A 26,014-nucleotide genomic window follows, 5' to 3' on the forward strand; every position below is an offset into this window, starting at 1 on the left:
ATGTGTGCTATACAAGTACTGGATTTACATTTTTATTTACATTTACTGTGCCAGTTCAAGAAAGCCGAATATCAAACTACCAAAAAGTGATGCGATGCCATGCAGACAGATGGGTCAAACAATACCATTCCGAAATACGCTTAAAAGCCTGATCAGAACCAGGTTAGTAGTCCTTTCTGGCCATGTTCATCAAGTTACTGTCCAGTCATACCTGAATTAGGCCAACGTACCTATCTAGTTCCCCAGTCTGAAGCTATTTTTCTCCATTTCTGGCATATGGGTTACAGTAATCTACAATTGCCCAGCCCAAAAGGACAGAGTACTGCCAGGCTTGCATACAGGACATTATGTATCAAGTGTATAGCAGTAAGAGCCAAAAAACTAAACATATGGCCAGGCTTTTCCCACCAGTTAATGGCACCAACAGAGCAACAAGCATTGGCAAAATAAATTGGTCTGGCTTACACTTTGAACAGAATAAAACATTTAAAAACGCACACAACAGCGACAAAAATACAACTACTTTGTGTATGAATGTATGACAAAGAATTTAAAGTGTGATGTTTGTGTCATTTTGAAATGTGAAGTAGCCATATATGCTTGGCAATGTATGCACTCAGTTCCACATGAGGTAAAATGGTACAGACACCCAATAGAATGCTGTGACCGCAACATTCCCCTAGAAGAAACCAAAGTCTACCCTATGTGTATATTAAAGGACTGGCAACAATAAGTCCTGCAAACAGCTGTGCTTAAAGAAAAAAGCATTTACATTGCAATATGTCTTGCATTATTGAAAGTTTGAGCTATTGGCACATCATTATTTGCAAAGCCAATAGGCCAAACTTTCGGTAATGCAAAACCTATTGCTTTGCATATGCTTGTTTAATCTTGATCTTACCGCACATGACGTTCTTTGGCAGGCTAGTGGCCTGTACAAAAGGACCTAAATGTTGCCCCTCAAATTAATGACATGGATGGATGCTACATCTGCGGGTGACGGGAGGGTGTGCGAGCTAAGTCAAGAGATTGCCAGAGCTGGCCAACCAAAAGAATCAACTGGCGATGTCTGCTGGGAGGGAACCAAGCAAGAAAGGCGGGACAGACGCAAAAAATTAAAACTGAAAAGGAAATTTTGAAAAGCAGCCCAACTAACAGTCCTAGATAGCCCACATACTGAATACTCCATGCCTCGCAAAACCGCGTATACACTGGCCAGGTTCCACCTAAAAAAAACTAATAAGGCCACACCCTGAAGGAACATGGCTAAGATGCTACCTATGTAGACAGGTAGGTGACCAATCAATGCAGCACCATCATACTGTTCGCAAGCAGTAACAGCACTTACGTTTGAAAGTGTTATTTGAAAAGCAGAAACCTAGTAACACACCGGAGGATCATTTTCTATACAAAAAAAGAGCATCAATGAAAGTGGATGGAAGATCAATCTACATTTGATTGTGAAAATTGAGTTTGGAAAAGTGCAAATGGCAATTTACAGTGTCTTGGTTATGAAGGTTTACAGGGTAAATGTTTAAAGAACACCGACAACCATATTTTCACATTAATTTTATTATAACTTGAACAAAACGAGCAGATTAACGGTTGGACTTGGCCACACGTTCCAGCTCATCTTTTTTCTTGATGGCGTAGGAGTTGGAAGAACCCTGAAATAGAAAAAGGAATGTTACAAAATGGATTGCACATGCTGGTACATCATAAGGAGATAATACAGAAACTCAATTCCCACAAGATGAAGGTTCTGATCTTTGGTAACAAAATCTCCCCCGGTGGCCATCAGAGCAATGACAAACACCCACCGACCATGCAAGAAACCGGGAAATCCTCTGTAACGGCAAACTCTCAAAGTCAACGCAGTGCGTACCTACTGCTGCCACATCCTACGTAAAATCTCCAAGTAGGTAACTACAAAACACCATACAAACGGTCGCCTAAGCACTCATTACAAGCTGGCTCAACTACCGTAACTACACCGGAACATCCAAGCTACTCCTACAAAGACTCCAGACCCTTCAGAATGCTGCCGCAAGACTAATTTTGGAACTAACACGCTGCAACCACATCACATGTAAAGGAACTCCACAGGCATCACATTACAAAATACATCATTCAAACTACTTACTCAAACAAAGACCTACACAATATTAGACCAACATACCTTAACCGCCTCATGCACTTCCACCAGTCAACCAGATTCCTACGCTCTTACCTCACTTTTGCTCACAGACCAAGCATTTGCAATGCAATAGGTCTCACACTTGTTAAAGTTAGAGCAGTTGGCGTTGAAAATAATGTTTTAACTTTATTTGCCATGGTTATTATATTAGCATAGCACTATTGCCAATGGTATAAAAAAGCAAAAGTATAAAACAGTTATTTTCAACACCAACAGCTCTGACTAACAAATGCGAGAACGATTGCATTAGAAATACAACCGGTCTCGCATTTGTTGGAGTTAATGGCCTAAATGCCAATTTTTTTTACCTAGCCATGTTGCAGTGTGCAGTACCTTATGTGGCCAAAAAAGTCCAGTGGGTCCTCTTTTGGTCACATATTATGCTGCACCCTGCAGAGATATGGGAAATCCACCCTACCGATGACGCATTACATACTAGAAAAGACCACAAGTAGAATCAAATAGCTACGTCCATATATACAATTAGTAGCTTTGAAATGTGACAAAAGAATTAAATTAATTCCAGATTAGGTTGTACTCTGTGTGGAGCTGACAAAGGGACATTTATAGAAGGTCTCAAATAAAAGCTAGATGTGCTAGTGAGTAAAGTAACCACTACCAGCCACGTTTAGGACCAAGCGTGTGTCCTTTAAGAAAATAGTGCTCTGAGGCTGTAATTAAACCCAAGGGAGTAACATGTAACAGGGTTTGTCCTCATGAAGGTTACAAGAAGAGACAAGGCGGTACTACGGAGGGACTACTAAGCCCATTGAGTAATGAAAAGCTACCATTTGCAGAGGACAGGAGCCAATTAAAAAGATGTGCGGAAAGTGGGAAGAACTTTATGCCCATGTCCAGCATGTCTCGCAGAGATAGCACAAGCGCTGCCAAGGCGAGACCTAAACAAAAAAAAAAGCATGATTTCACTCCTAAATTGCACCCAAAACATGGAACCTCCTCCCCCAGCACATTAGGGCCGAATCCTCTCTTTTTGAGTTCCACAAGAAGCTGAAGACATGGCTCTTCGAATAACTCCACAGGATCATTTGTCCATTCTCCTGCTCAACTTTATTGGTAAAACTACATTCCAAAAGCAAAAATATATTTTTTGGTTTGTTGAAGCAGACGGACCCTAAGACTGTAGGAAACGGTGTTCCTTTGTGGAAGAGCAGAATGCAGTCACACAGTGAAGTTAGCTAACAGGCTAACCCAGTGAGCTGACCGATTGTACCATGTGTGCACTGCAGTGGACTGAAGAAAAATGTGAATTACTTAATAGAGGGCTGCTGAAAGCCCAATAAACTTTTAATGCATTTAGCCTTTTCCATGCGTCAGTGGGCGGAGGACGGCCGGGGCCACCCAATATGCGCACGCGTCTAGTTGCTGCCATTCAGTAAAATCACCACAAGGGACACAATGAGTAAAGTGAAATGAAGTTCGGGTATGCAACAATCAATAATGAACCCTCATACAATGGCATACTTCTTTTAACTGCATTAGTACTAGATAAGAAGGGATTTCTCACAACAGAGTTGAAAATAATTTTAGACTTGTTTGTTGCATGCGCTGTGCGGGAGATACATCAGTAACTCAAACAGATTAAATAAATACATGTAATGTCTATCAAGTTTGTTCAATGCCTAATATTTTCATCAAAAATTGATAGATTGGGGTATCGCACTGTTTAAATATAACTTGATTGTTTGTTTGGTAAGTGTGCTGCGCTAGATCAGTGCCTGCTGAACTGTGTGTATAAATGTATGTGGCCTGGTATCACTAGATAACCAGGACTCTAGCGCGCACAACAGTTAGAAAAAATCTTCCAATGAAACATTTGGTGAAAATACTTTTATCCTCAATTCATCAAGAATTCATCAAATAAAGTATATGCTCAGTATAAACAATCTTAAAAATAATCACAATCAAAATATATGTCATATATGCTTTTTGCACAAAACAATATATTCTGAAAACCCAATGCATTTAGGGGTAGGAACCCCTTCATCAGGGGTCTGTAGGAAAGGAAGAAAAGAAAGGAAACTATTACTAAAGATGCCTTAGAGGATTTAACCTTCATAGTTAGGAGATATACAAATTCCTTACCAAAATTGTGGATTCATCCGGTATATCTATACCGAGTGAAATATGTCGTGGTTAACGATCAATCTAGGGAATCAGTGAAAAGAGATTTCTTAATGTGTTGTTCATATGTACATACATATAATTGCCCAAAAGAGTCCAAGTGTGATTTACCTGTATCTTGGTTGTGAACAGTGTTAAAAAAGTGAAAAATTATGGGATATTTATAAGAATAAATCAAACATATATCACCTATCTACGTGATATACTTGAACATTTAAACGGCTCACCTGCAGGTCTTGCGTGTGGCCACTGCTTTAAGGGGTCTGGGAAAGAATAAATGAAGTTATGTGGGTTATGTTAAACTTAACCGAGTTAATGCGCTGTAAGTTAAACATGATGCTAATAAATAAAGTTTACCTGCGAGCCTCGAAGTTAATGCGTAAGGTCTCGCTCGTATGTATACTTAGTGTTGTGCTAGGGGATGCTATCTTGTTTTTCCTAGCACAACACGAAGTATACATACGAGCGAGACCTTCCGCATTAACTTCGAGGCTCGCAGGTAAATTTTATTTATTAGCATCATGTTTAACTTACAGCGCATTAACTCGGTTAAGTTTAACATAATCCACATAACTTCATTTATTCTTTCCCAGACCCCTTAAAGCTGTGGCCACACGCAAGACCTGCAGGTGAGCCGTTTAAATGTTCAAGTATATCACGTAGATAGGTGATATATGTTTGATTTATTCTTATAAATATCCCATAATTTTTCACTTTTTTAACAGACTGTTCACAACCAAGATACAGGTAAATCACACTTGGACTCTTTTGGGCAATTATATGTATGTACATATGAACAACACATTAAGAAATCTCTTCTTTTCACTGATTCCCTAGATTGATCGTTAACCACAACATATTTCACTCGGTATAGATATACCGGATGAATCCACAATTTTGGTAAGGAATTTGTATATCTCCTAACTATGAAGGTTAAATCCTCTAAGGCATCTTTAGTAATAGAGTTACCTTTCTTTTCTTCCTTTCCTACAGACCCCTGATGAGGGGTTCCTACCCCGAAATGCATTGGGTTTTCAGAATATATTGTTTTGTGCCAAAAGCATATATGACATATATATTGTGATTGTGATTATTTTTAAGATGATTGTTTAAACTGAGCATATACTTTATTTGATGAATTCTTGATGAATTGAGGATAAAAGTTTTTACCAAATGTTTCATTGGTAGACTTTTTCTAACTGTTGTGCGCGCTAGACTCCTGGTTATCTAGTGATACCAGGCCACATACATTAATATTTTCTTCAGACAAGTTTGAAAGAAATGCAGGTACCATAACGGTCTATATCCGCTCATGGTCTCTCCCACTAGCTCACTGAACTGCATTCATTCACACTAGTTTGTTCCTTTCGTTTCTAGTTTGTCCTGCCATCTTAAAATGACATTAACATAGAAGGGCTGAACCAATATTCATATAACGGGAGTGCTTGAATAGTAAGGCAATATGATATTTAATAAAACTGTGCTCCGATTTCTAGAAATTGGTTAGCCTTTTGTTCACACCATGATGAATTTGCAGTTTCAGTCATTTAATGAGAACATTTTCTACAACAACCCACAAATTTTGGGATGAGCCACAGACCTTTCCGGTGCTGCTAGGGATGCTAATTTTGCCCCTCATTTGAGCGATAGAATTTTTCTCATTTAGCTTATTCTGAATTCTTCTATTGCCAAAATCCTTCATGGCAATGCAAATACATCTTAAATTAATTTTTTTATAATTCTTCCCTAAAACTCATTGCAGTTGGCCCTCACTTAACTGACTATTTTTTGTGCATGGTGCCTTTTCTCTTAATACCCTGCTTCAAGAGATTAAGGTTTAACAGTCTCCGACCCATCCACCCATGGGCATTCTCTATTGAAGTCTTTTTGGGGTCTAAGAATTTAGGGCTTCCCTTCACCAGCACTTGTATTACAATAGTCAAAGCGTAAACCCACTTTAGGAAGTTCATGAGGCAACATAGTCAGCTTTAAGATTCTCATTAGGAATAAAGTTTGTAATCCTAGGACACTGGGTTGAACACCATATTCTAGAGAGTGAGAAACTGTCAGATCCTAAGATCTATTGATATGTCCGGTATTTCCAAGCAAAGTGATTATTCAGACCGAAAAATAGAACTGAAATAGCCTGGCGGCTTCAAACTGGCCGTCTTCGAAATGAAAAATGGAAAGGAAGTCATCAGCTTTCAAAGCACAATCTTGGGCAACATTGGCAAAAAATGTCACTACTACTAGCCAACAGGAAAGTTAGGTTGCCTGGCCAAACCATAACTGGTGTTGGTTGAATAATACCTAATAAATGAACTACTGCTAGGAACAAGCATGCTCTATGCCAACTGTCGACATACACTTCTTAGCCCGTCATTGACTCATCTGGGGCAATTGTGAGCGGAGAGCCACTAGGCACAAGTGCTTTAACTGCTATGCCTTTCCTACACCATTTTTTTTAAGGGATATTTGGAGGCACTGGCATACGCGGAGGCACATTTGAAGGAAAAATTGACTTGTTAGCTTTAACACCATGAAATAGCATCATTAATTTGACTATTCCTTACGCTCTCCTTCCTTCTTGCCTTTTTCTCCTTTTCATTTGGTTTCATTTATTGAGATTAAGCACACCAATTTAAGGTGTTTTTTTGTTGCGATTATGTTTTTTTGAGTTTGTGTTGATACATTGTGATGTTTTGTTTATAAATTGGTCTGTATAGTATTGTAAATATATGTACAGTTTGTCATATCTTTGCTAATGACTACATATGTAAAAAAAACTTTGAAAGTAAAAAAAGAAGTCAAAGCTATCAAATATAAGTACCTGGTCAGAATTCAATAAAGAGTATTCTTGACTTTCATTAATTGTTCTTGTGTTTTAAAAAAAAGAGTGGTCTAGGTACTTTGTGTTTTTTGCTTTCCTAAACCAGGGCAAATAGATTCCTGCCCCACTGCACTCTATTCCCAATCTACATTAGTATTAGATGTCCATAGAAATCTTAGTTTAAATACATTCAAACGCCAAGCGCGAGAACACCCTCTGCCACATGCAATCATGGGAAAAGAGTTGGTGCATTAAAATAAATACATGTGCTCAATCACTGGCACTGCCATATTTCTTTCACTTCTCAAAACCAAACAATGTTTTCTAACGTCAAAAGCGAAAACATCACGCAAGGCTGGAACTGTGCACAATGTTGAGTACATAGAAGCAGATCGTACAGAGCAGCAAGAGTGAAGAGCACAATATAAATACATATAAACAAAACCGCCAAATGAATGGAATTGTTCTCACTAACTAACAAGTCCTCAAAAACCCCATAATGCTTCACTATTACTGGGAAAATGTATTCTGGTCAAAACAGAAGTGTAAAGTTGGTCTTCCAAAAGTCTTCTTGATAAGAGCTTGTTGCTTAGGAGAAAACTTTAAGCAATGAACAGAATATCAAGGATTCATATTAGCCATTACAAGACTTTGGAGTTCATACAATTAGCTTAAAAGGTGTACAAGTGTATAAACATGCTTATATTGTAGTTGTCCTAGGCAGCCGCCCGTGGGGAGGGACGAGAGGGGCTTGAGGGGCCGCACCCCAACAGTACCACATCCTCCAATTCTGCATCCGAGCCAGTCGGACCCCGCGCAAGGCACTGCTGATGCCCCAGGAGGGGAAGGAGGAGGAGACCCCCAGCGACCCGCGCAAGGCAGGGATCTGCTGACGCCCCAGGAAGTGAAGGAGGAGACCCCAGCGAGGCCTGCAAAGCCACCACGTATGTCTCACAGCTGAACTCTCGACGCCTAAACACCGGGAAATGGTGGATAGGACAACACGCGGGCCGCATCACCCGCACACGCGGGCCGCATCACCCGCACACGCGGGCCGCATCACCCGCAGAGAGCCAACGCCCCCGGTAGGCCGGAAACCAGCCCCTGGGGACAAACTGCGACACTTACCCACCGGGGAACGACGCTCATGTGACATCGGAGAAGGGCGACGACCACGCCTGTATCTGAAGCCGTCCGCCGAAGCAGATCATGGGAAGGACGTCGACCTGGAAAAACGAGCCGAGAGTAGTTTCATCTGGCGATCCCGCCGTGACTTCGGCTTCAACTGTTGGCATGCCCCACAATCAGTGGTGCCGTGATCCTCCCCAGGCCCGTAGCAAGGACAGGATCATCACACGCGGAAAAGGTAAAAAACTGACGTGGCGGGGCTTTTGTGACCTTGCTGACTTCACATACGAGGACGGCTGGGCGGAGTAGTGAGATGCTACCCCGGCGCGCAGGGATGCTGTGGCAAAAAGTTTCCGGATCCAGTCTCACGCCTGGGGATAATTCTACGTGAAGGAATCTGCGGCTAGTAGTCTATCAGATGTAGATAGCAGTTACTGACATGACGTAGTACCGAGGCCATTACATTAAAACTACTAACTACCCTTGGTTACAGGCCGGAGCAGATATTTAAACGAGAAAATTTGAAGTATAAACTGCAGCTGGTCTGGTATACTTCGGTTCACCGTTGCCATTTGCTGCAGTTAAAGGAGATTAAGCAGTGTCTGAGGACTATTGTTCTACCTAATGTGAGGGTTTCACTGCTGTACAGATTCAAAAGAAACTAGAACCACCACCAGGGAGGCCCCAAAGAGTATGATAACTAATCAAAAAAAAAAATCAATTTATAGACATCTACATTGCACCTTTGGTAAAGAGTCTCCCATCTTGCATAGGATGGTGACTTCCTCAAATTAATTTGACATCCCACGGGATGACGATGCGCTTCTGGTCACCATGGGTGTGCTCTTATACCTCTGCATGGACCATGACATGGGTATTAAATGCACACAACAGTTTCTGTATACTACACAGGTGGATCTAGTTCTAGAGTTATATATTAGTTTACCATTTTCAGATGATACAGAAATTATATTTTTAAATAAAATGTATCAAAATATGTCACCAGGAAACAAGCTATTATCTTTAGGAGAGGCCTCACACTGAAGAACTCATTACATTCAAGTGAGACTCAATAAGTACTGTATAACTTCAAAAGTATCAAAGATTCAAAATTAGCTTTATTCGATTTGTTTGATAAAATCATAAAAGCATACAAGTACATTTTATACAACAAATTTAAAAAGTTTTCCCCATCGAAACATTTATAAGAGTCTGTAAAACAGTTTTCCAAATGAAAGAAAAGTCGATGATGAAGTTACGGCAATCTGCCTCATGTAAAAGCGTGTGATAAAATTTAAACATGTACGGCTTACATCATAGAATTTCTGTATTTCATCACTGACATTAAAAAGCGAGAAACGACAAAGATGGCATACACCTCATCTAACAGAAGTAACTTCAAATAAGCGTTTTTACATGTTCTTATGCCCCAGTGTTTAAGAAGAGGTAAGAGGTACAATTTCCTTGGGGCAGAATACAGATTGCAAAAGAACATAATATGAATGTTACTTTGTGATGAGTGATCATCGCATGGGCAAATTAGGTTCGGAGAAATCCAAACATTTTGTTTTGGAAGAGTGACCATACGGAAGAAGGTGCCTAGACGCAGCCTGGTAATAAGCATACGAGGATAAGGTGCAGTTTCGGTCCTGAGATACAATTGCAAACCTTCGATGGGAGTGATTATTTGGTAACTCAGGGTGGTATTTTTGAGTTTCTCAGTGTCCCATCTAACACCTTCCAGGTGTGTAATTAAAAGTTTTTTGAGGGCTGACCTAGACAGATGTTCTAAGGACTCTGGGTCGTCAGAGTATTCAGGATGACCAATCTTGGAGAACATCAACCGGACGTGTCGCATCCATTTGATTTTGGATGCGGCGTCCAAGTTCATGCAATCCGTGATGAGTTCTCTATTAAATTGGCATTCCCTGGTAGTCCAGATTTTGTGCCAGAGCAAACACGGTGACAGCTTTATGGAGTCGCTAAGGTATTTGAGGCCAGTCTCAATGTGAGTGATAAAGGTTGAAGTAGATTTACTCACACCCAATAAGTAGCGAATAAAAAGATTCTCACAAATTTGGAGTGAGGACACATCTTCAAAGCCCCATAGGCCTGCTCCATAGGGGACTGTCGCTACACACTTGGCTTGGTAGATCTGTATCATCTCAGCAGTCGGTTTGCCCCCAATTTTCGCTGCAAAAGTTCTCAGGGCCCCAATAGCACGGGTAAAGGCAAGCCTCCTAGCCGATACTGCATGTTTCCAGGCTCCTTTTCTCTCAAAAACAACACCCAGATAACAAAAAGTGTCTGTGCTCTCAATTCTTTGCTCGTCAAGGTATATCGAACATTGTGGCCTTTTGCTCTTTTGGGTGCACGGCATGGAGAAAGTTTGAGATGTTCACTTTCAGATTTCTTTTCCCCATGTAGGATGAAAATTCTCTTACCGCTCTCTGCAACCCTACCATAGTCCTAGACATAATTGCCGCGTCATCGGCGTATAATAGGATGGGTACAGGCCTACCATTGACAGCTGGATAGTCATTTTGCAGATTTGTTAGATGGTCTACAATAGAGTTGATATAAAAACTAAATAGAAGGGGCGCAAGTATACAGCCTTGCCTAACCCCTCTATTTATGGCAAATTTCTGTGTACATTGCCCCTGGGTCCCGAACCTCACTCTGGCACCGGCATCTCTGTACAGTTCTTTTATAAATACAACGATGGTAGGATCCACCCCAATAAGCTCCAATGTTGACCAGAGCTGCAAATGATCCACACAATCAAATGCTGAGCTAAGGTCAACAAATGTAACAAACAGATCCCCTTTTTTGGCCTCAGTATATTTGGACATCAATAAGGACAGGCTTAAACATTGTTCCTGGGTACCCAGTCCCTTTCGGAAGCCATATTGGAGTTCCGAGATGACCTTGTTTTCTGTCTCCCAGTGCTGAATCCTCTTAAGGACGATCCTTCCTGCGATTTTCATGAGGCCGTTTAGTAACGATATAGGACGGTAGCAAGCAGGATCGTCCCTATTTCCCTTTTTAAAGATGGGGACCACAATAGCGTCTGACCAGGTGTTAATTAAGCCGCATTTGTTTCCCATATTTAAAACGTTAGTTAAGAGCGGAGCCCAAAATTCCAGATTTGTTTTATAGACATCCACTGGTGTGTGGTCCAGACCAGGGGCTTTCCCTGAAGGGCTTTCCCTGATTGCATTTTCAACTTCTAGGGTGGTAAAGACCAAGTCGATTGGATATGGGGAAACTGGGGGATCACTTGACTGATAGTCCTGCGTGAATTTGTTCAAGGATAAAAGTGCCTTTTGTTGATTCATGTTGTCCCTCTGTCTGTTGGTGTAGAGTTTGCCATAGTGTTCTACCCAGAGCTCTGCTGTGATTGCTACATCTATACAATTGTCAGTATCTTTTGTGTTGTATACTGATCTTATCACTTTCCAGAAGAGGTTAGTGTCCTTATTCCTGGCAGCTTCCCCCAACGCTTCCCAGGCCTCCTTTTTTATGGTTGCTTTCCGGAGGTTAATTTCTCTCTTATACTCTCGTCTGGCCTCAGAGATTTGATCCCTGTTTTTCGGAATGGCGTTTAAAGCTTTCTTCAAGTTCTTTAAAGCAGCTGTGCACCTAGAGTCAAACCACCCGGATGCACGTTTCCCATTCTTTTTGTGGCTCTTAGTTAAAACACCTTTTATGTACTCCTGAATATTAGCGAAAGCTGCCATAATCGCCTTAGGATCAATATCTTCTTCTAAACAGATAGATATGTCTGCAAAGCAAGATGATATTAGGTTGTGGAAGAAGATTGTGGGGTTCAATTTCTCCCACTTTAGCACATAGCCATTTATCTTTGTTAAGGCGACCTCTAGTGGATAAAGTGGGCCGCTAGATTCCTTTGCTTTCTCCACTGGGAGCCTAACCCCAAAGGTAATAGGGTAATGGTCACTCATTGGGTCATCCCCTATCTCCCAAAAGGTTATAAAATTGGGTGTGGTGGGGGATATCAGTGCAAAGTCAATTGTGGTTTCACAGCCTCTTCCATTATATGTTGGGGCAAAGGGAACTGGGGGAGAGCATGCCTGATTAATGAAGGTGAGATCAAAAGTAAATATAATACTGTTAAGGAGAGACCCCAGCTTGGTGTGTGAGAAGTGAAAAGGACCGTCCTCCTCACGATCTGCAAGGCCGCACAAACCTAACTCAGAAAGTGGGCAGACGGCACAATTAAAGTCTCCCACCCAGAGAACTGTATGGTCTCCCGTGTTTTGATCTCTCACTTTATGGATGTGGTTTGACATTTTATTCAAAATGAGTTCCATTTCATTTACTGGCATATTGTTATAAAAGTTCACCAGTATGACCTTTTGTGTGGTGCCCCATTTAAAAGAAAGGATTTGGAAATATTGGTCAGAGTGGAAATTATACACCTTTATATCCCCTACATTCGAGGTGTATATACACAGACCCCCTTTATTGCGGCCCTGAGGAGAGGGAGCAGCGGGTGAATGGAATGTTCGATACCCCATGATATGCCTTTCCTCTGCAAGCCAAGTTTCTTGCAGGCAAAGTATGCCATGTTTCTGCACGGTCTCCAGCCAGGGTGTGTGCATGATCTTATTGCCCAGACCTGCTACATTCCAGGATAATAGTGAGTGTTTTAGTTCGCTAACTACCTGATGTGTTTGGCCCACACTCTCTGTTACGTCTACCTGGACTTGGAAATGTACCCTATCTAGGTGTTGTGTGGCTCGCACTGGGAGCGGGTGCTGGACGGAGGAGGGTGGTACCACCACCAAATGGGTCGAGTTGTTAACAATGAGTGGTGATGTATTGCTATTACTGGCAATCACTGCGTGATTTTGGTCACTTGGTCGGGGTGGGGGAATCGACGGTTCCCAGTCAGTCCACCTGATCTAGGCAACCAAACCTATTCATAGTGGGTGCACCTTCCCACCAATTATTAGTGGGTTGCCATCCCTGCCCCTGCCCCTTCCATCTATGATTGTGGACTATGGTCCAAGCCCCAGGATGCTCTGCTACCTGTTTTGGAGGGTAAAAAAAGGTAAGGGGTTTAGTGACAATGATTTGTTCAGTCGCGTATGGGTCCCATGTGGTGATGAGGTGGGCTGTGTGAGGGTCTGCAAATGACACCACGATACAGTCTCCTGGTATCGATTTGTAAGTGCGGCCCACCCAAGGGACTCTCCTGACCATTAGGACCCTACTCCTGTTGGTGTGAGGGAGCTGCCTGTTGACATTTAACCAGTGGATCACTTTGTTTTTTAAGGACCACTGGGTTTCCACAATGTCAGGGTCAAGTGGAGGTACCCCGGCCAAGATAACCACGTAGGGCCCAGCCTCAGGGGGGAGATCAATATAGCCTCCGCGAAAGTTCTGATGGTTTTGGTGTGAATTTGGAATGCGCTCTAAGAGAGGAGTGATAAGGTTACTCGCCTTCTGGTCGGCTCTAGAAGAAGATTTGAGCTGGACATGTTTTTTGGGAGGTTTTTCCTCTATTTTTGGTGGGTTGGCAGCGACATTTGCAATTGTCCTAGGTTTGGGAATTGGAGTAGGTTTGGGTAATGGAGGGGGTAAGGGTGCGGCGGGCAAAATCAAAGGGGCGGGGGGGGGGGGGGGGGGGGGCCTCCTTAGACGCTGTAGCTGCTTTAATGCCAGTGTTAGAGACTGGAGCAGGTTGAATACCAACGTTTCTAACCAGGGGGGGACCCTCATTAATATGGGGATGTGTTGCTTCCAGCTGTTTTAGGCTAAGCGTGGCCAGGGATACTAACGTTTTATCCATTTCAAGAAGGTGATTCTCAATACGTGACAGTCTGAGTTCGAATGGTGTCAATAGTTGTTTTAAAGTGACCCAGACTGTTTGGAGAAAGTCTTCATCATCGCCCGTTTTATCCATGTCCCTCCCTATCTCATTTGGCCCTCCCAGTGTTAAGTTACCGACAAGGATAGTAGGATTCTCTACCACAGGGGCAGTAGTGGAGGTAAAGTAAGTGAGGTTGCTATCACCCCCTGTTGGCTGGGTAGCTGGAGGTGATGTTTGTTTAGAATCCCCTGTGTTTGGTAGAGTTCTTCTATGATTGAAAAACTGCTGCCTTGCAATTTTGGCTTTCTTACGAGCATAGGCAGATTTTGCATTGTTTTTCTTTTTCAAACCTTGGCGACCTGGGTTTATACTTTTTGCTACAGAAAAGGAAGGGGCAGTTATGTCCGGCAAGGTGGTAGAGTTTCCCTGTTCGGTAGGTGGTTCGCCCTCACTAGGTTGGACGGTCATGGGTGAGAAGATGAAGGAAGAGTCTAATGGTGGTGGAGAGGAAGAAGGGGGGGAGTGATGAACATCGGCGAGAATCAACAAAGGAGGGGGGCGTGCAGCCTGTTGGGGAGATGCAGCGGACGCAATGTTTCCCAGGGAAGATTTTTTAGAGTTAGCAAATGTTTGGGAGAGTCTGCGTGCAGCGTCTAACTCGATTGAAACCCTCTTCTGCATTTTTGTGATTTCGGCATCTATTGCCAAATTTGTTTTTACAAGGAAATCGTCCAAGGTACCATTTGGCTTGGTTAAACCCAGCGCAGTCTTACTGCGACTCCCCCGAGTACACATAATGTGTGACAGTTACGATTTCTGTATGGTACTTACTAGACTCAAAGTCCAGGCACGATAACCGTGGAAGGAACCAAGGGGTGTGGGCCAGGCCAGTCCTCTTAGTCCTCGAACGGCCTCAAACGGTCCCGCCCTTGTCCCGGGCTTCTCCCGGGCTTCTCCCGGCGCCCTCCCGCGCAGCGGGGTTGTTACCTTTGCTTTATAGGAGGGCTGATCACCCCGAGGGGGCGGGGCCGGCAGGGAGAGGAGCCCAGCTGGTAACGGGCGCGCGGGGACTCCTGGTCTATGGAGTCCTCCGCTCTACCCTCGCAGCCCTGCCGGTTGAGTCAAGCCCCTTGTGAATTGGCAGCCGCTGTGTATCCGCGAAGCGGGTCCGGCGAGCAGGGGCGGCACACAGCGGTCAGGAACAGCGTTTTCAGAATCAAAGTGCCCAGCGATGACAGGAGGAATCCAAAGGGGGAAGGTTCAGGTGCCTTTTCTGCTTTCCCGGCGTTGGGGGCGGGGCCGGCAGGGAGAGGAGCCCAGCTGGTAACGGGCGCGCGGGGACTCCTGGTCTATGGAGTCCTCCGCTCTACCCTCGCAGCCCTGCCGGTTGAGTCAAGCCCCTTGTGAATTGGCAGCCACTGTGTATCCGGCGAGCAGGGGCGGCACACAGCGGTCAGGAACAGCGTTTTCAGAATCAAAGTGCCCAGCGATGACAGGAGGAATCCAAAGGGGGAAGGTTCAGGTGCCTTTTCTGCTTTCCCGGCGGTGGGGGCGGGGCCGGCAGGGAGAGGAGCCCAGCTGGGAACGGGCGCGCGGGGACTCCTGGTCTATGGAGTCCTCCGCTCTACCCTCGCAGCCCTGCCGGTTGAGTCAAGCCCCTTGTGAATTGGCAGCCGCTGTGTATCCGCGAAGCGGGTCCGGCACACAGCGGTCAGGAACAGCGTTTTCAGAATCAAAGTGCCCAGCGATGACAGGAGGAATCCCTTCAAAAGTACTACTATGATTTATGTGGAATAATTCAACAAAATGTTGCAATTGCATGTGCCTAGCCTATATTTTGGATACAGAGCATTCCAGTCTGGGGTCTACTAAGAACAGGAGTATGAAATTATGGATTTTATTAACTGCAATAGAGCCTACTGTATCTATTGCGTTAATTGTGTATATTAAAAAAAATCTATGAGCTCCACAAAGACCAGTGAAAACATCCTTCAAAAAATGTATTTTAAAGTATCCAATGGCACTACAAAAATCAGACTGTAAATTCAAGATTGATGATAGATTGAGCCACCACGCAGTAACTAATATAAGCGGTGGGGATAAGTGTAACGCTTAAGAAAATCTGAAAACTTTTGGATATAAGCTTAAATTTGCACTCTGAATGCAATATGGATGAGGAACTTCATATTTAAAAAAAATCCAATTTATTTTGAAGAAATGTTAAGCTACAAATCAGTAATGTCTCAAGGCTTTAAATTAGCAGACCAAGTACTTTCTGCACGGAACAGTTTTAGCTTTATGGAAAGAATCATACGACAAATTTGATTGATTACAATAAAAGTTTTTTATATAAGTCATTTACATAACTTCATTATGAATAAGTCTTGTAATAAGTACCTTACAGAACCATGTTCAACTTAGGAGGACGAAAAAATGAAATCAACATTCTATACTTATGTTTATAACACTTCCAACTATACCAACCATAACTATCTTTATGTGTTTGAGTCACATTTACTTGTATCATTTTCCACCATAGGGCCACTTCTGACATTTTCATGTCTAATGGCAATATTCTCTATGAAGCGATTACTGTAGCTGTGCTTTTTGACTAGTTCATAACTCAATCCTTCCACAAGGCTCCGGCTGTGATTCTTTTAACCTGTGCATGACAGCTCACTGTACTTACTATCAATCTATATTTTACACTCAGCTTCTTGCAGCGATTCCTACAATTGTGTTATCCTCCTGTCTCTCTCCATTCTTTTTAGGTTTTATTCCATTTTCTTTCCCTTCACAGCACACCTGATTTTACAATCAATATTGTTTCAGTAGTAACTCTCGGTCAATTTTGGATGTTACAGATTTAACTAGATTTATCAATCCATTAAATGCAATTTCAATTTCTCTTTATGTAACTATCATGGATGCATTAAATATAGTTTACACTTCTTTTTTTTAAAAAGTGCCTCTATTTTTCTCTCTCCTAGCCAATACCTTCTCACCAACTCGGTTTGGGTTCATTGTCCTTTTTGTGATAGCTTTAAATGTTTAGTGTTATTGTGTAATGATGTAACCCCTGATTAAGCAAAACTATGAAGATGTGAAACATTTGATTGAGTTAACTTTGTAAACTGCTAAATTAAAAAGCAAAGACCTGGGGGAGGAGCCAAGCCGGAGACTGCGATGGCCGCTTAGGCTCTCAGCTCCGCCGTCTCCTCGGATTTGTGTACTAATCCTGCAACCTATCCTGACCCCGAGCCGCATTTTTGTGAAGGGGAAGTGTGGCGGCTTTCGGTGAAGTGCTCCCGAGATTTTCACAAGCGGCAGATCCGGAGACATGCTTCCGCTCTCTATCTGGCCCTCCATAGCCGTGGATCCGGGGCTTTGCGTGCGAGGAATAGCCAGCCCCTGATACAACAATGGTTGCCTGTGACGGGGAGGAGCCGGCTGACCGGAGTAATTCACCCGCACTGTTTGACTTTTGCTACAATCTCCAGCCCACCAAGCGGGTCGAGTGCCGGCGGCACATTAAAAGAACCGGGGGATTACACCTTATTTGGGGTTTTCCGTCCGTGCACTGTTCGGCTGTTCCTTACCTGTTCTTTACATTTCTCCCGACGTAAGTGTGAGCGCCATTTTATGCACCTCGGGATATGTGTTTGAGATCTGAGGGCTCTGGCGTGCGATAGAGATCCTGTCGCCGCTGAGGCCGCCTCTGTAGCATTTTCTGCAACGCCATGGAGTTCGCCACTTTTGCAATCGTGACTCAATTGTGCTCCGATGGGGGGGCGAGAGGATGCCCGATCGGATGCATGGGACAGCTGCACCCTGACTAACGTGGCAAAGCCTGCTGAGAAGCCTTTGGTAGGGACGAGTTCCGTGGATTGTGCTCATGGAACGTCGCCAGGGGTCCGGGATGTTAGGATTGCTCTTGGTGCCCTTTGCGTTGCCATGGACTGCAGTGCTCGCGACCTGGGGAGCAGACTGGATGCCATTCCCGTGGTCGGATACGCTCTACAGGACTTTGTGCGCTCAAGACATTGTGCCACACCCTACACTTGAGCGATGTGTTATGATCTTCCCGGTGGGTATGGTGGCGTTGGAGGGCCAGTCTCCTGCAACGACTACGGAACTGCTGGCTGCCGCTGGGGATTGGGGCCTGATGCTGCTCATGGAACCCTTTCACAGTACCCTTGACTGCACACTGTTTATGGCTGGCGTTGGAGGGCAGCCCACCGGCTTCTCTTTGTCGCCCACGCCGATCATCATGGCGGCTGGCTGGCTGTACTTTGTTGGTGCACTCGATCGCACAGGACAGGGCTGAGACTGCTTCCTTGATTAATGGTGTTGGTTTACCTGTTGACTAAGTGGGGCACGCACTGTATTGACTGCCACTGTTCTCGCTTCCGTGTTGTTTTGGTTGTCCTGGGGTGTGGGTGACTGGGTGCTGACATTGATTTCTCTCCTCCTCCGGTTTCTTTCTTTTCTACCTTACTACATTTCGGGTCTATCATTTAGGGCGACAGGCACACTGCTGGGGGGGGGGGGGGGGGGGGGGGGAAGGTGGATAGGCCGTGGCCTTCTGCAGGGGTGCGGGTGGGATTTTTCTTTCTAGTTCTTTGTTTCCTCCTTGGTTCTATGGCCCTCTTTTCTTTTTCTTTTTCAGTATTACCGTTTCCTAGGGTCCCTGCAGTGTTTTCGGTTTTGAGGGATGGGGCGTTGGTGTATTATGACACGTGACTGTGCTGGGGTTCATCCCGATTTGTATGCGTAGCCTTTCTTCCCTACTGCATTCGTGTTGCTCGTAGACCTCTCCCTTTGTGCTGACTACCTGCAGGACCTGGAACGATTGCTTGGTAGTGATCCTGTGATTTATAGATTTGAAAATGAACCTTCATTACTCCTGACTGCCTATATACATGCTTGCACATACGTTCTGCCCTGCTTTTGCAGGAACAACTGGCCGTGTGCTGCTATGTTTTCCTATTATTGCTTTGCTATTATCATGACTTCCTTAGTGGCCGGCCAGGTGGTTGTAGGCCTATGCCTGTACTTGCTTGCGCTAATAATAAAGGTTCTCCAAATTTTTTTAAAAAGCGAAGACCTGCAAGATCTCAGTTCTAAATTTCAATAAGATGAAAAATTGAACAAACAGTGGTAGCCACATAGCATAACATCGCTGAAAAGATTCCGCGCCAGAATGCAATATCTGGCTATACACTGCATGTATACATGGGCCTTTGTACAAAAGGCTTTGCACAGTGCACATCGCTACAACTAACATTACACTGCTACAAATATTGGAAACCTAGCCTAGTGCTAGAGAAACAAGGCAGCTAAAACTGCTTTACGCTCAAGATTTTCAAACAAACACACGAGAGGGCAATAGGAGTTAATATTGATAACATCTTACAGCCTCAAGAGGAGGTCATTGTCAAGAGGATGTGGCCTAAAGGCTAGAGTGGTCTACCTTGGAACTGAGTTTGAGTCTCTACAGGGAAACACAACATACTGTGATTCTGGGCAAATCAATCTCCCCGCAGTTAACCCAAAAAAATAACGCGTCAGTCTAATGCAACTTCTGCTCATGCAAAGCGCTGATTGATACATTTGGGTCTAATTAGCACTATATAAAACTAAAAAAGAAAAAAACATTGTTTCAAGTAATCTTTTCAAAAAACTCTAGAGTCCCAGATAATGGCCCACTACCAGATGGCTCACCTTAGCAGCATTGATCAGTTCATCAGCCACACATTCTGCAATGGTTTTAATGTTTCGGAAAGCCGCTTCACGAGCCCCTGTGCACAAGAGCCATATTGCCTGCAAAGATTAATGGGAGAGTGACATTAGAACTCAGATCTCACAGCAGGAAACGTTTGGATTTTGACTGTCTCAGACTTTGAGACAGGAATGCATCTTGGAAACACTTCGAATTCATCGAACAAAAAGTCTGCTTTAAGTGTTCAGCCCCATTATAACCCACAGGAGACATAAGTGTCTCAGCAACACCGACAACACATTTGCAAGAACATTATCATGGCATACAAATATGAAAATAGCAGCAAACTGGGGGGAAGCATTGCGTACCTGATTGACACGACGTAGGGGCGACACATCCACAGCCTGTCTCCTCACAGTACCAGCACGGCCAATACGTGTGGAATCTTCTCGGGGGCCACTGTTGATGATAGCATTCACCAGGACCTGGAGAGGGTTCTACAGAACCAAAAAAAACAATTATTAGATCTTTAATACAATACAGGCCCCCAAACGACATGCAACGAGCTTTGGCCATGCAATGGGGGTGGTTATTTTTGTCATTACGCTTAGCACGCTCTAGTTAAAATTATATCTGATGACTGGCTGGACACATTTCCAGGTTGGGTTAATATCAAGATAACTACACAGCTCAGAGTGGCCGGCGAGTACTATAACTAGAATGTCTTTCCCCTCGCCAACTGTATGAGAATTACTGCCTGAAAGTTCTCTTGCCGCCTACGTGCATCTGTCATGGGGGGAGGGTACACAACTCAACTTCCAGTATTAAATGGTTCTTACTGCCAGGAGGGAATCAAATAAATCCATGCTGTAAGTAAGCAAATGTCCCTTAAGTTGTTTGCAGAAACCAGAGGCAAATGAAGTAGATAAATCATGTTCTTGGTAAACTCAGCCAGACTCACTTCAGAGCCAATAGCATCTGACAAAAGGGAAGCGTCATCTCCAGTGACGGACACTCCGAACACAATGCCATGGTGGAGGTCCTGTTTTACCTGTATCATCCCATTCTTAATCTTACCTCTCCTGTCAAGAGGTGGATGATCTCGAAGGCATGTTTTACGATGCGCACCGTCATCAGTTTCTTGCCATTGTTCCGACCATGCATCATCATTGAGTCAGTGAGACGCTCCACGATTGGGCACTGGGCCTTGCGGAAACGCTTGGCTGCATAGCGGCCAGAGCTGTGGGGAAGGTACTTGGCATACTTCTCCTTGACGGCAATGTAATCCTGAAGAAAAAACGTAAATGACATTTCATCGTACGTTGAACACTGTATTCGCCTTATAACAGTCACTGTACCACTGAAACCCAAACCCTAAGTGGAGAGAGAATCCCTTAAGCGACACGCATGTATAACAATGGCTATTGATGTATGGAGTAGAGAGCTGCTCAATGGGTACAGTCCAAATATGCAAGTCAGTAATAACAGTACAAAGGTGAGAAGTCAAGAGAGACGCAGTCTAACAGATGTTTTACCTGTAAGGAGATGTCGTTGATCTGAACATCTTCTGTGCTCCATTTTCCAAAGAGCTTAATTTCGGGGGTCTCGGCACCAGCCGGTGCTGCCTCCCATTCGGTCATGCTGCGAAGTCAAATACAAAAGTCACTCAAAAGGCCAAACAGAATTACACTGTAAGCTAAGGAAAATAGTAATAGTATGAATCTCCTGGAGGTTTAGCAGCAGTGATTTGAAGGCAATTGGCCGAAGTTTAGTCCATTTGGGTGCTGATAATATATGAAGGCACATTCATTGTCAGAATGCAGAGCTGCTTCTCCACAAAAAAAAGCCTTACATGGTACGACCAGAAATAAACCGTAGACATGGCACACAAGTAGAGCAGGATATTTATGTTGAAAAATAGCTAAAATAAAGACTGGTCTTAGAGACTCACCAGTGCCCATGCAGAGGCACCACAGCAAACAAGGGTAGGTATAACTGGTACAGGATATAACAGGATACTTTATTTCTAACATAAGGAGATCCAGAATATCAATGTACACGACTGGGTCTGATCAGAGCTTCTACATAAAAAAAAGCTTCCCACGTAGAGCACCCAAACACTTCCTTGCAACTAAGCAACACATTCGATAGAAGGACACAAGTAGCAGAGGTTCGCTACACAAATGCAACCATACAATAAGGTTGTAATGTTAGAAGCAGAACAAAATCCAACAATGCAATCAAAGTACCCACACAGCAAAGGAAGGACTCGTGCCGCACTACCATTCAAATTCCTGACAGTAATCCGATCTTTGCCAATCTCTAGGAATTAGCTGTCCAAAAACCAAATCCAAGAATGTGACAAACGAGAGGCAAATGAATCAAGTCCACTTTCCAAAATCTTCGGGGTAGGACTCCTCTGTCAATACGTATTTCCAGCCGATGTCACTTAAAAACGATTCTTTAATCATGACATTTTCATTAAAAAAAGCTAAAGGTTCTTATCAGAACTACAGCAATTTTGCTGCACAAATCTAGACTGCAATGGCTTTCTTGAAATAAGGACTTTAATAACCAATGTTAACAGGCAAGACGCATACTGCATAATCTCTTCAACCTCAACTGTGTACCCCTCAAACCGCCGCCTGCACATTCTAAAACGTAACGGCATCCTTTCTGACTACACTACGTTCAACCCTACACCATCCCAATCCTCCTAACTCATACTAGGGAGACAAGAGAGGAAGTGGCACCCCCAAGCATGTGGTTCCGTAACAAAGGTAGGTTAGTGTGCATTTGTCTTCCAACCACTTCTTAGAACGTTCAGATTTACACATAAGCCAACCAGTAATCAAGTAAAGTTATTACTGTGTGTAGTGCACCTTTTCATACAAAGGTCATCGCAAACACAAAATACAATTTTTTTTTTAAAGAAACAGACACAAGAAACCGAAGTATGTGAACAGGCGAAAGCTGGCACAAAAATGAAGAGCCCTGGCAGATGACAGTTGGCAAACAGATCGCACCAGACGTCGTAGTGTTGTTTTATTAATGTATTCTGTGCGCTTATTGGTGTCGTTAAATGAAAATTGGTGTACTGATTGCTCAACGGTTCGTCTGGGTGAACCCAATAGGAGGTAACGACAAGAATGCCACATGTCCCTTTAAAATATGGCATTCTGAACATTTGATTCCAGAAGGCGCGGGGGCACTAGCACGGAATCGGAGGGTCGCTGATGAGGTATGTGGTTTACTAAAAAGAGGCCCACGCTGGTCCCCCAACGTCTCTACGGCGGCAAGGAGACACGCGCTGCTATTGGCTGCCGACCACGCGTGACTTAAGAAGCGCTAGCCGTGCCACTTCTAGGTTGCCTCGCGCCGGCTGACTCTGGCAATGGAAGTTCGTCGCTTTCGTTACAGGTTCCGCACCCTGTCAAAGTTTATCTCGGTGACTCGCGCGCGCCTTCCCTCATTCGCACACTTACGCGGCGGGCGGTACGGACTCCATGATTGCGGCGATGTTGACGCTTCAGGGTGCTGAGTGGGAAAGAGGCCGCACGCGAGGATTCCGGGGCTGATATCCAGGGGCGTGGCTTCCGGGTCACGCCTACCCAAGCATGCGCTGTGAATAACACGTAGGCCGTCGCCACCTTTACTATGGGTATTGAGCACGCGCAGTGTGCATGGCTGAATTCTGCAGGGTTCCCAGAACACTAGGCGCGTGCGCAAAGCTACCTAGAACCGGAAAAGGAAACCCTTTGCGGTTTCTAAGACACTGAATGACTCCTGCGCAGAAGAAACACAGCTTCAGTTCTGAAGCCATCTTTACTGTGGGTAAATGGCAAGGATGACTTTATCTTGCTTATCTAATCCCGTGCATTTCTTGTAGATGCTGAAGACACGCTTCCAGGGCCGAAATAGTCACTTTCACCTTTCCCTTTTATATTCTTTCAAATGTCTGGCGCATACCCAGTCTAAAAATATACTTTATTTTATATCACTGTGGAAGTGCTCGGGTTTCTACTGATATTGTTCACTGTAGATCTGCATGCTCTCACAACTGTCCCATTCCAAGATGGCTGGCTACTACCTTTAGTACACAATAGTGAACCTGGGTAGTTTTCTTCTATCTATAGTGTCAAGAATTTTCAATTCTATTACAGGACCGGAGGCTTCAGATTATGCTTCTCAATATTTACTGCAAAAACACAGCAGCCAATAAAAATGCATATTTTCATAATAAGAGTATAACAAAACTACATTTCCCATTAGCGTGCTGCCATCTTCCTCTTTCTTTGCTGCTCACAGCGAGATAAGTGCACTTTGTTCCCTCCATCTGCTGTTTTGCATGTTGTGTATATATTGCGTAATTTCTGTTTAAAAAGAAGATTACGATTATTTGATAATGTCATGTTTAATTTGATATATGCCTGGTGTGCTTTCTGAATACATTTGAGGGAATTGTGCTTTAGCGGGCGAACGCTTTATTGCTAGCGCGTCGTTTTCACCCGCTGTCAATTGCATTCTTTTGTGGCGCTAGATCACGCCGGTTTCGGGCGTGTAGAAGTGACGGTCGTTGACCGGAGGCAGACCGATACCCCTTTTTCGTTTAGTGAGCCTGGTTCCTGGTTCAGTATCTATTCCCCGTTACGAGCGCGCTCCTCGCGCATCGGCAAGGGCTCCCCTCATCGCCCTGTGACGCTGCAGGCACCGGGTGGCTCTCGGCGGCAACGCGCTCCTCAACGCGCTGAATTTGGGCTTGTTTTGGGCTGTTTTCGGTCACGTTTGGGCGGCACGCTAGCAGCGGGAAAATACCCAGAGTTTAAACGTTTTTTTGACAACGATCATCACTCTGCCTTAGTGATCGCCTGTTGCAGGTAGTAAAATCCTGGCCAAGAGAGTGAGCACACGGTCTGTTTATTGTCATATTGGCCTGGGTCTCTGACCCTTCTGACTACAGCTTTGCTGAGGGGGTCGTGAAGTGTGATATTTTGTGTGCTGGTGGGCTGACCCCCCCCCCCCATTACCCTCCTTGTGGCGGTGAAAGACTCATTGACCTTCAATTACATTGTTTGCATATACCTATTGTTAGCTTCACGCCACTCTACAAATGGCTGAGTGGGAGCAATACCCAGAAGAATATGCTGAGGAGGAGGCATATGACCAACAGCAGGAGGCTGTTTTGGAGGACAACCTAGTGAATGCATTGGACGCCTCGGTCCAGTCCTCTATGAACAGGGCTATGGAGACCACGGTCTGGCAGACTGTTCAACAGGCTTTAGCGGCGACGCTGCGCCTTATCAGGAAACAGCTTGAGGGCTTCGTCAAGAGGCACGGCTACGACAAAAAGCCGCAAAAGAAGAAGTCAGAGGCTTCCACATCCGACCAGGGCTCTTCTAACCCAGTGCAGTGGCCACATGCGCATGCTCTTTCCACGTTACCCGCTTGCAGGACGACTGAACACTCCTATTCAGGTACCAAGGCCAAAGCCAAGTCTAAGACCTACATGGATACAGACACCGACACTGCCACTACCAATACAGATACCGACACCGACACCTCGGAGGAACCTCCTCCTCCAAAGAAGGCGAAGACAACTCCGCCGTCAGGGGCGGATCCTCCTTCTACCCCTTTCAACTTTGATCCTATTGATATCATGCACCCTCGATCCTCAGACTGGGTGTCTCCCCCGCTGTCTCGGCCTACCTCTATGAAAACCTGAGGAAAAGCTTCCCCAGGGAAGTACGCAATCGCCTGAAGTTTGAATGTCCACGCCCGAGCTGCCGGACAAAGTGGCAGAGACGCCCGAAATTGACGCAAGCCTGTTAACATTCCTGCGGAAGTTCTCGAAGGACCCCAAACGTGGCATCGACCGCGCCTGGCGGGGATGCCAGGATAAAGTGCTGGACGTTGTGGGTCCGTTGGCCAAAATCCTGGAAATGGCCTTGGCGGCCAAGGAATCCTCCCTTCCGGTTGACCCTGATATTTTGGCAGGTTGGACCCAACGGGCCATATGCCTCATTGGCAACGCAAATTGCGCTATTTCTTCAGAAAGGCGGAAGGCCCTCCTGATAAGGATGGACAGCAATCTTACGGAGCTGGCAGATGCAGAACCAGGACCCCTTGCAGCGGGGCAGCTCTTTGGGGAGCGCTTCG

The 26,014-nt window shown here is 44.5% G+C and overlaps 1 protein-coding gene across 1 annotated transcript; it reads right to left on the minus strand.

Moving 5' to 3' along the window:
* Positions 1–1,554: 1,554 nt before the first annotated feature.
* Positions 1,555–23,495, minus strand: LOC147717591 (small ribosomal subunit protein uS7). The gene is made up of 6 exons (XM_086924380.1): positions 23,344–23,495; positions 21,394–21,499; positions 20,936–21,145; positions 20,227–20,355; positions 19,861–19,959; positions 1,555–1,667 (listed from the first exon to the last, which is right to left on the minus strand). The coding sequence occupies exons 1-6, from the start codon at positions 23,364–23,366 to the stop codon at positions 1,599–1,601; spliced, it is 636 nt and encodes a 211-aa protein (XP_086780506.1). The 5' UTR covers positions 23,367–23,495; the 3' UTR covers positions 1,555–1,598.
* Between the last annotated feature and the right edge of the window lie 2,519 nt (positions 23,496–26,014).

This window comes from Lissotriton vulgaris, chromosome 5 (genome assembly GCF_964263255.1).
Source record: "Lissotriton vulgaris chromosome 5, aLisVul1.2, whole genome shotgun sequence".
Classification (NCBI taxonomy): Eukaryota; Metazoa; Chordata; class Amphibia; order Caudata; family Salamandridae; genus Lissotriton; species Lissotriton vulgaris.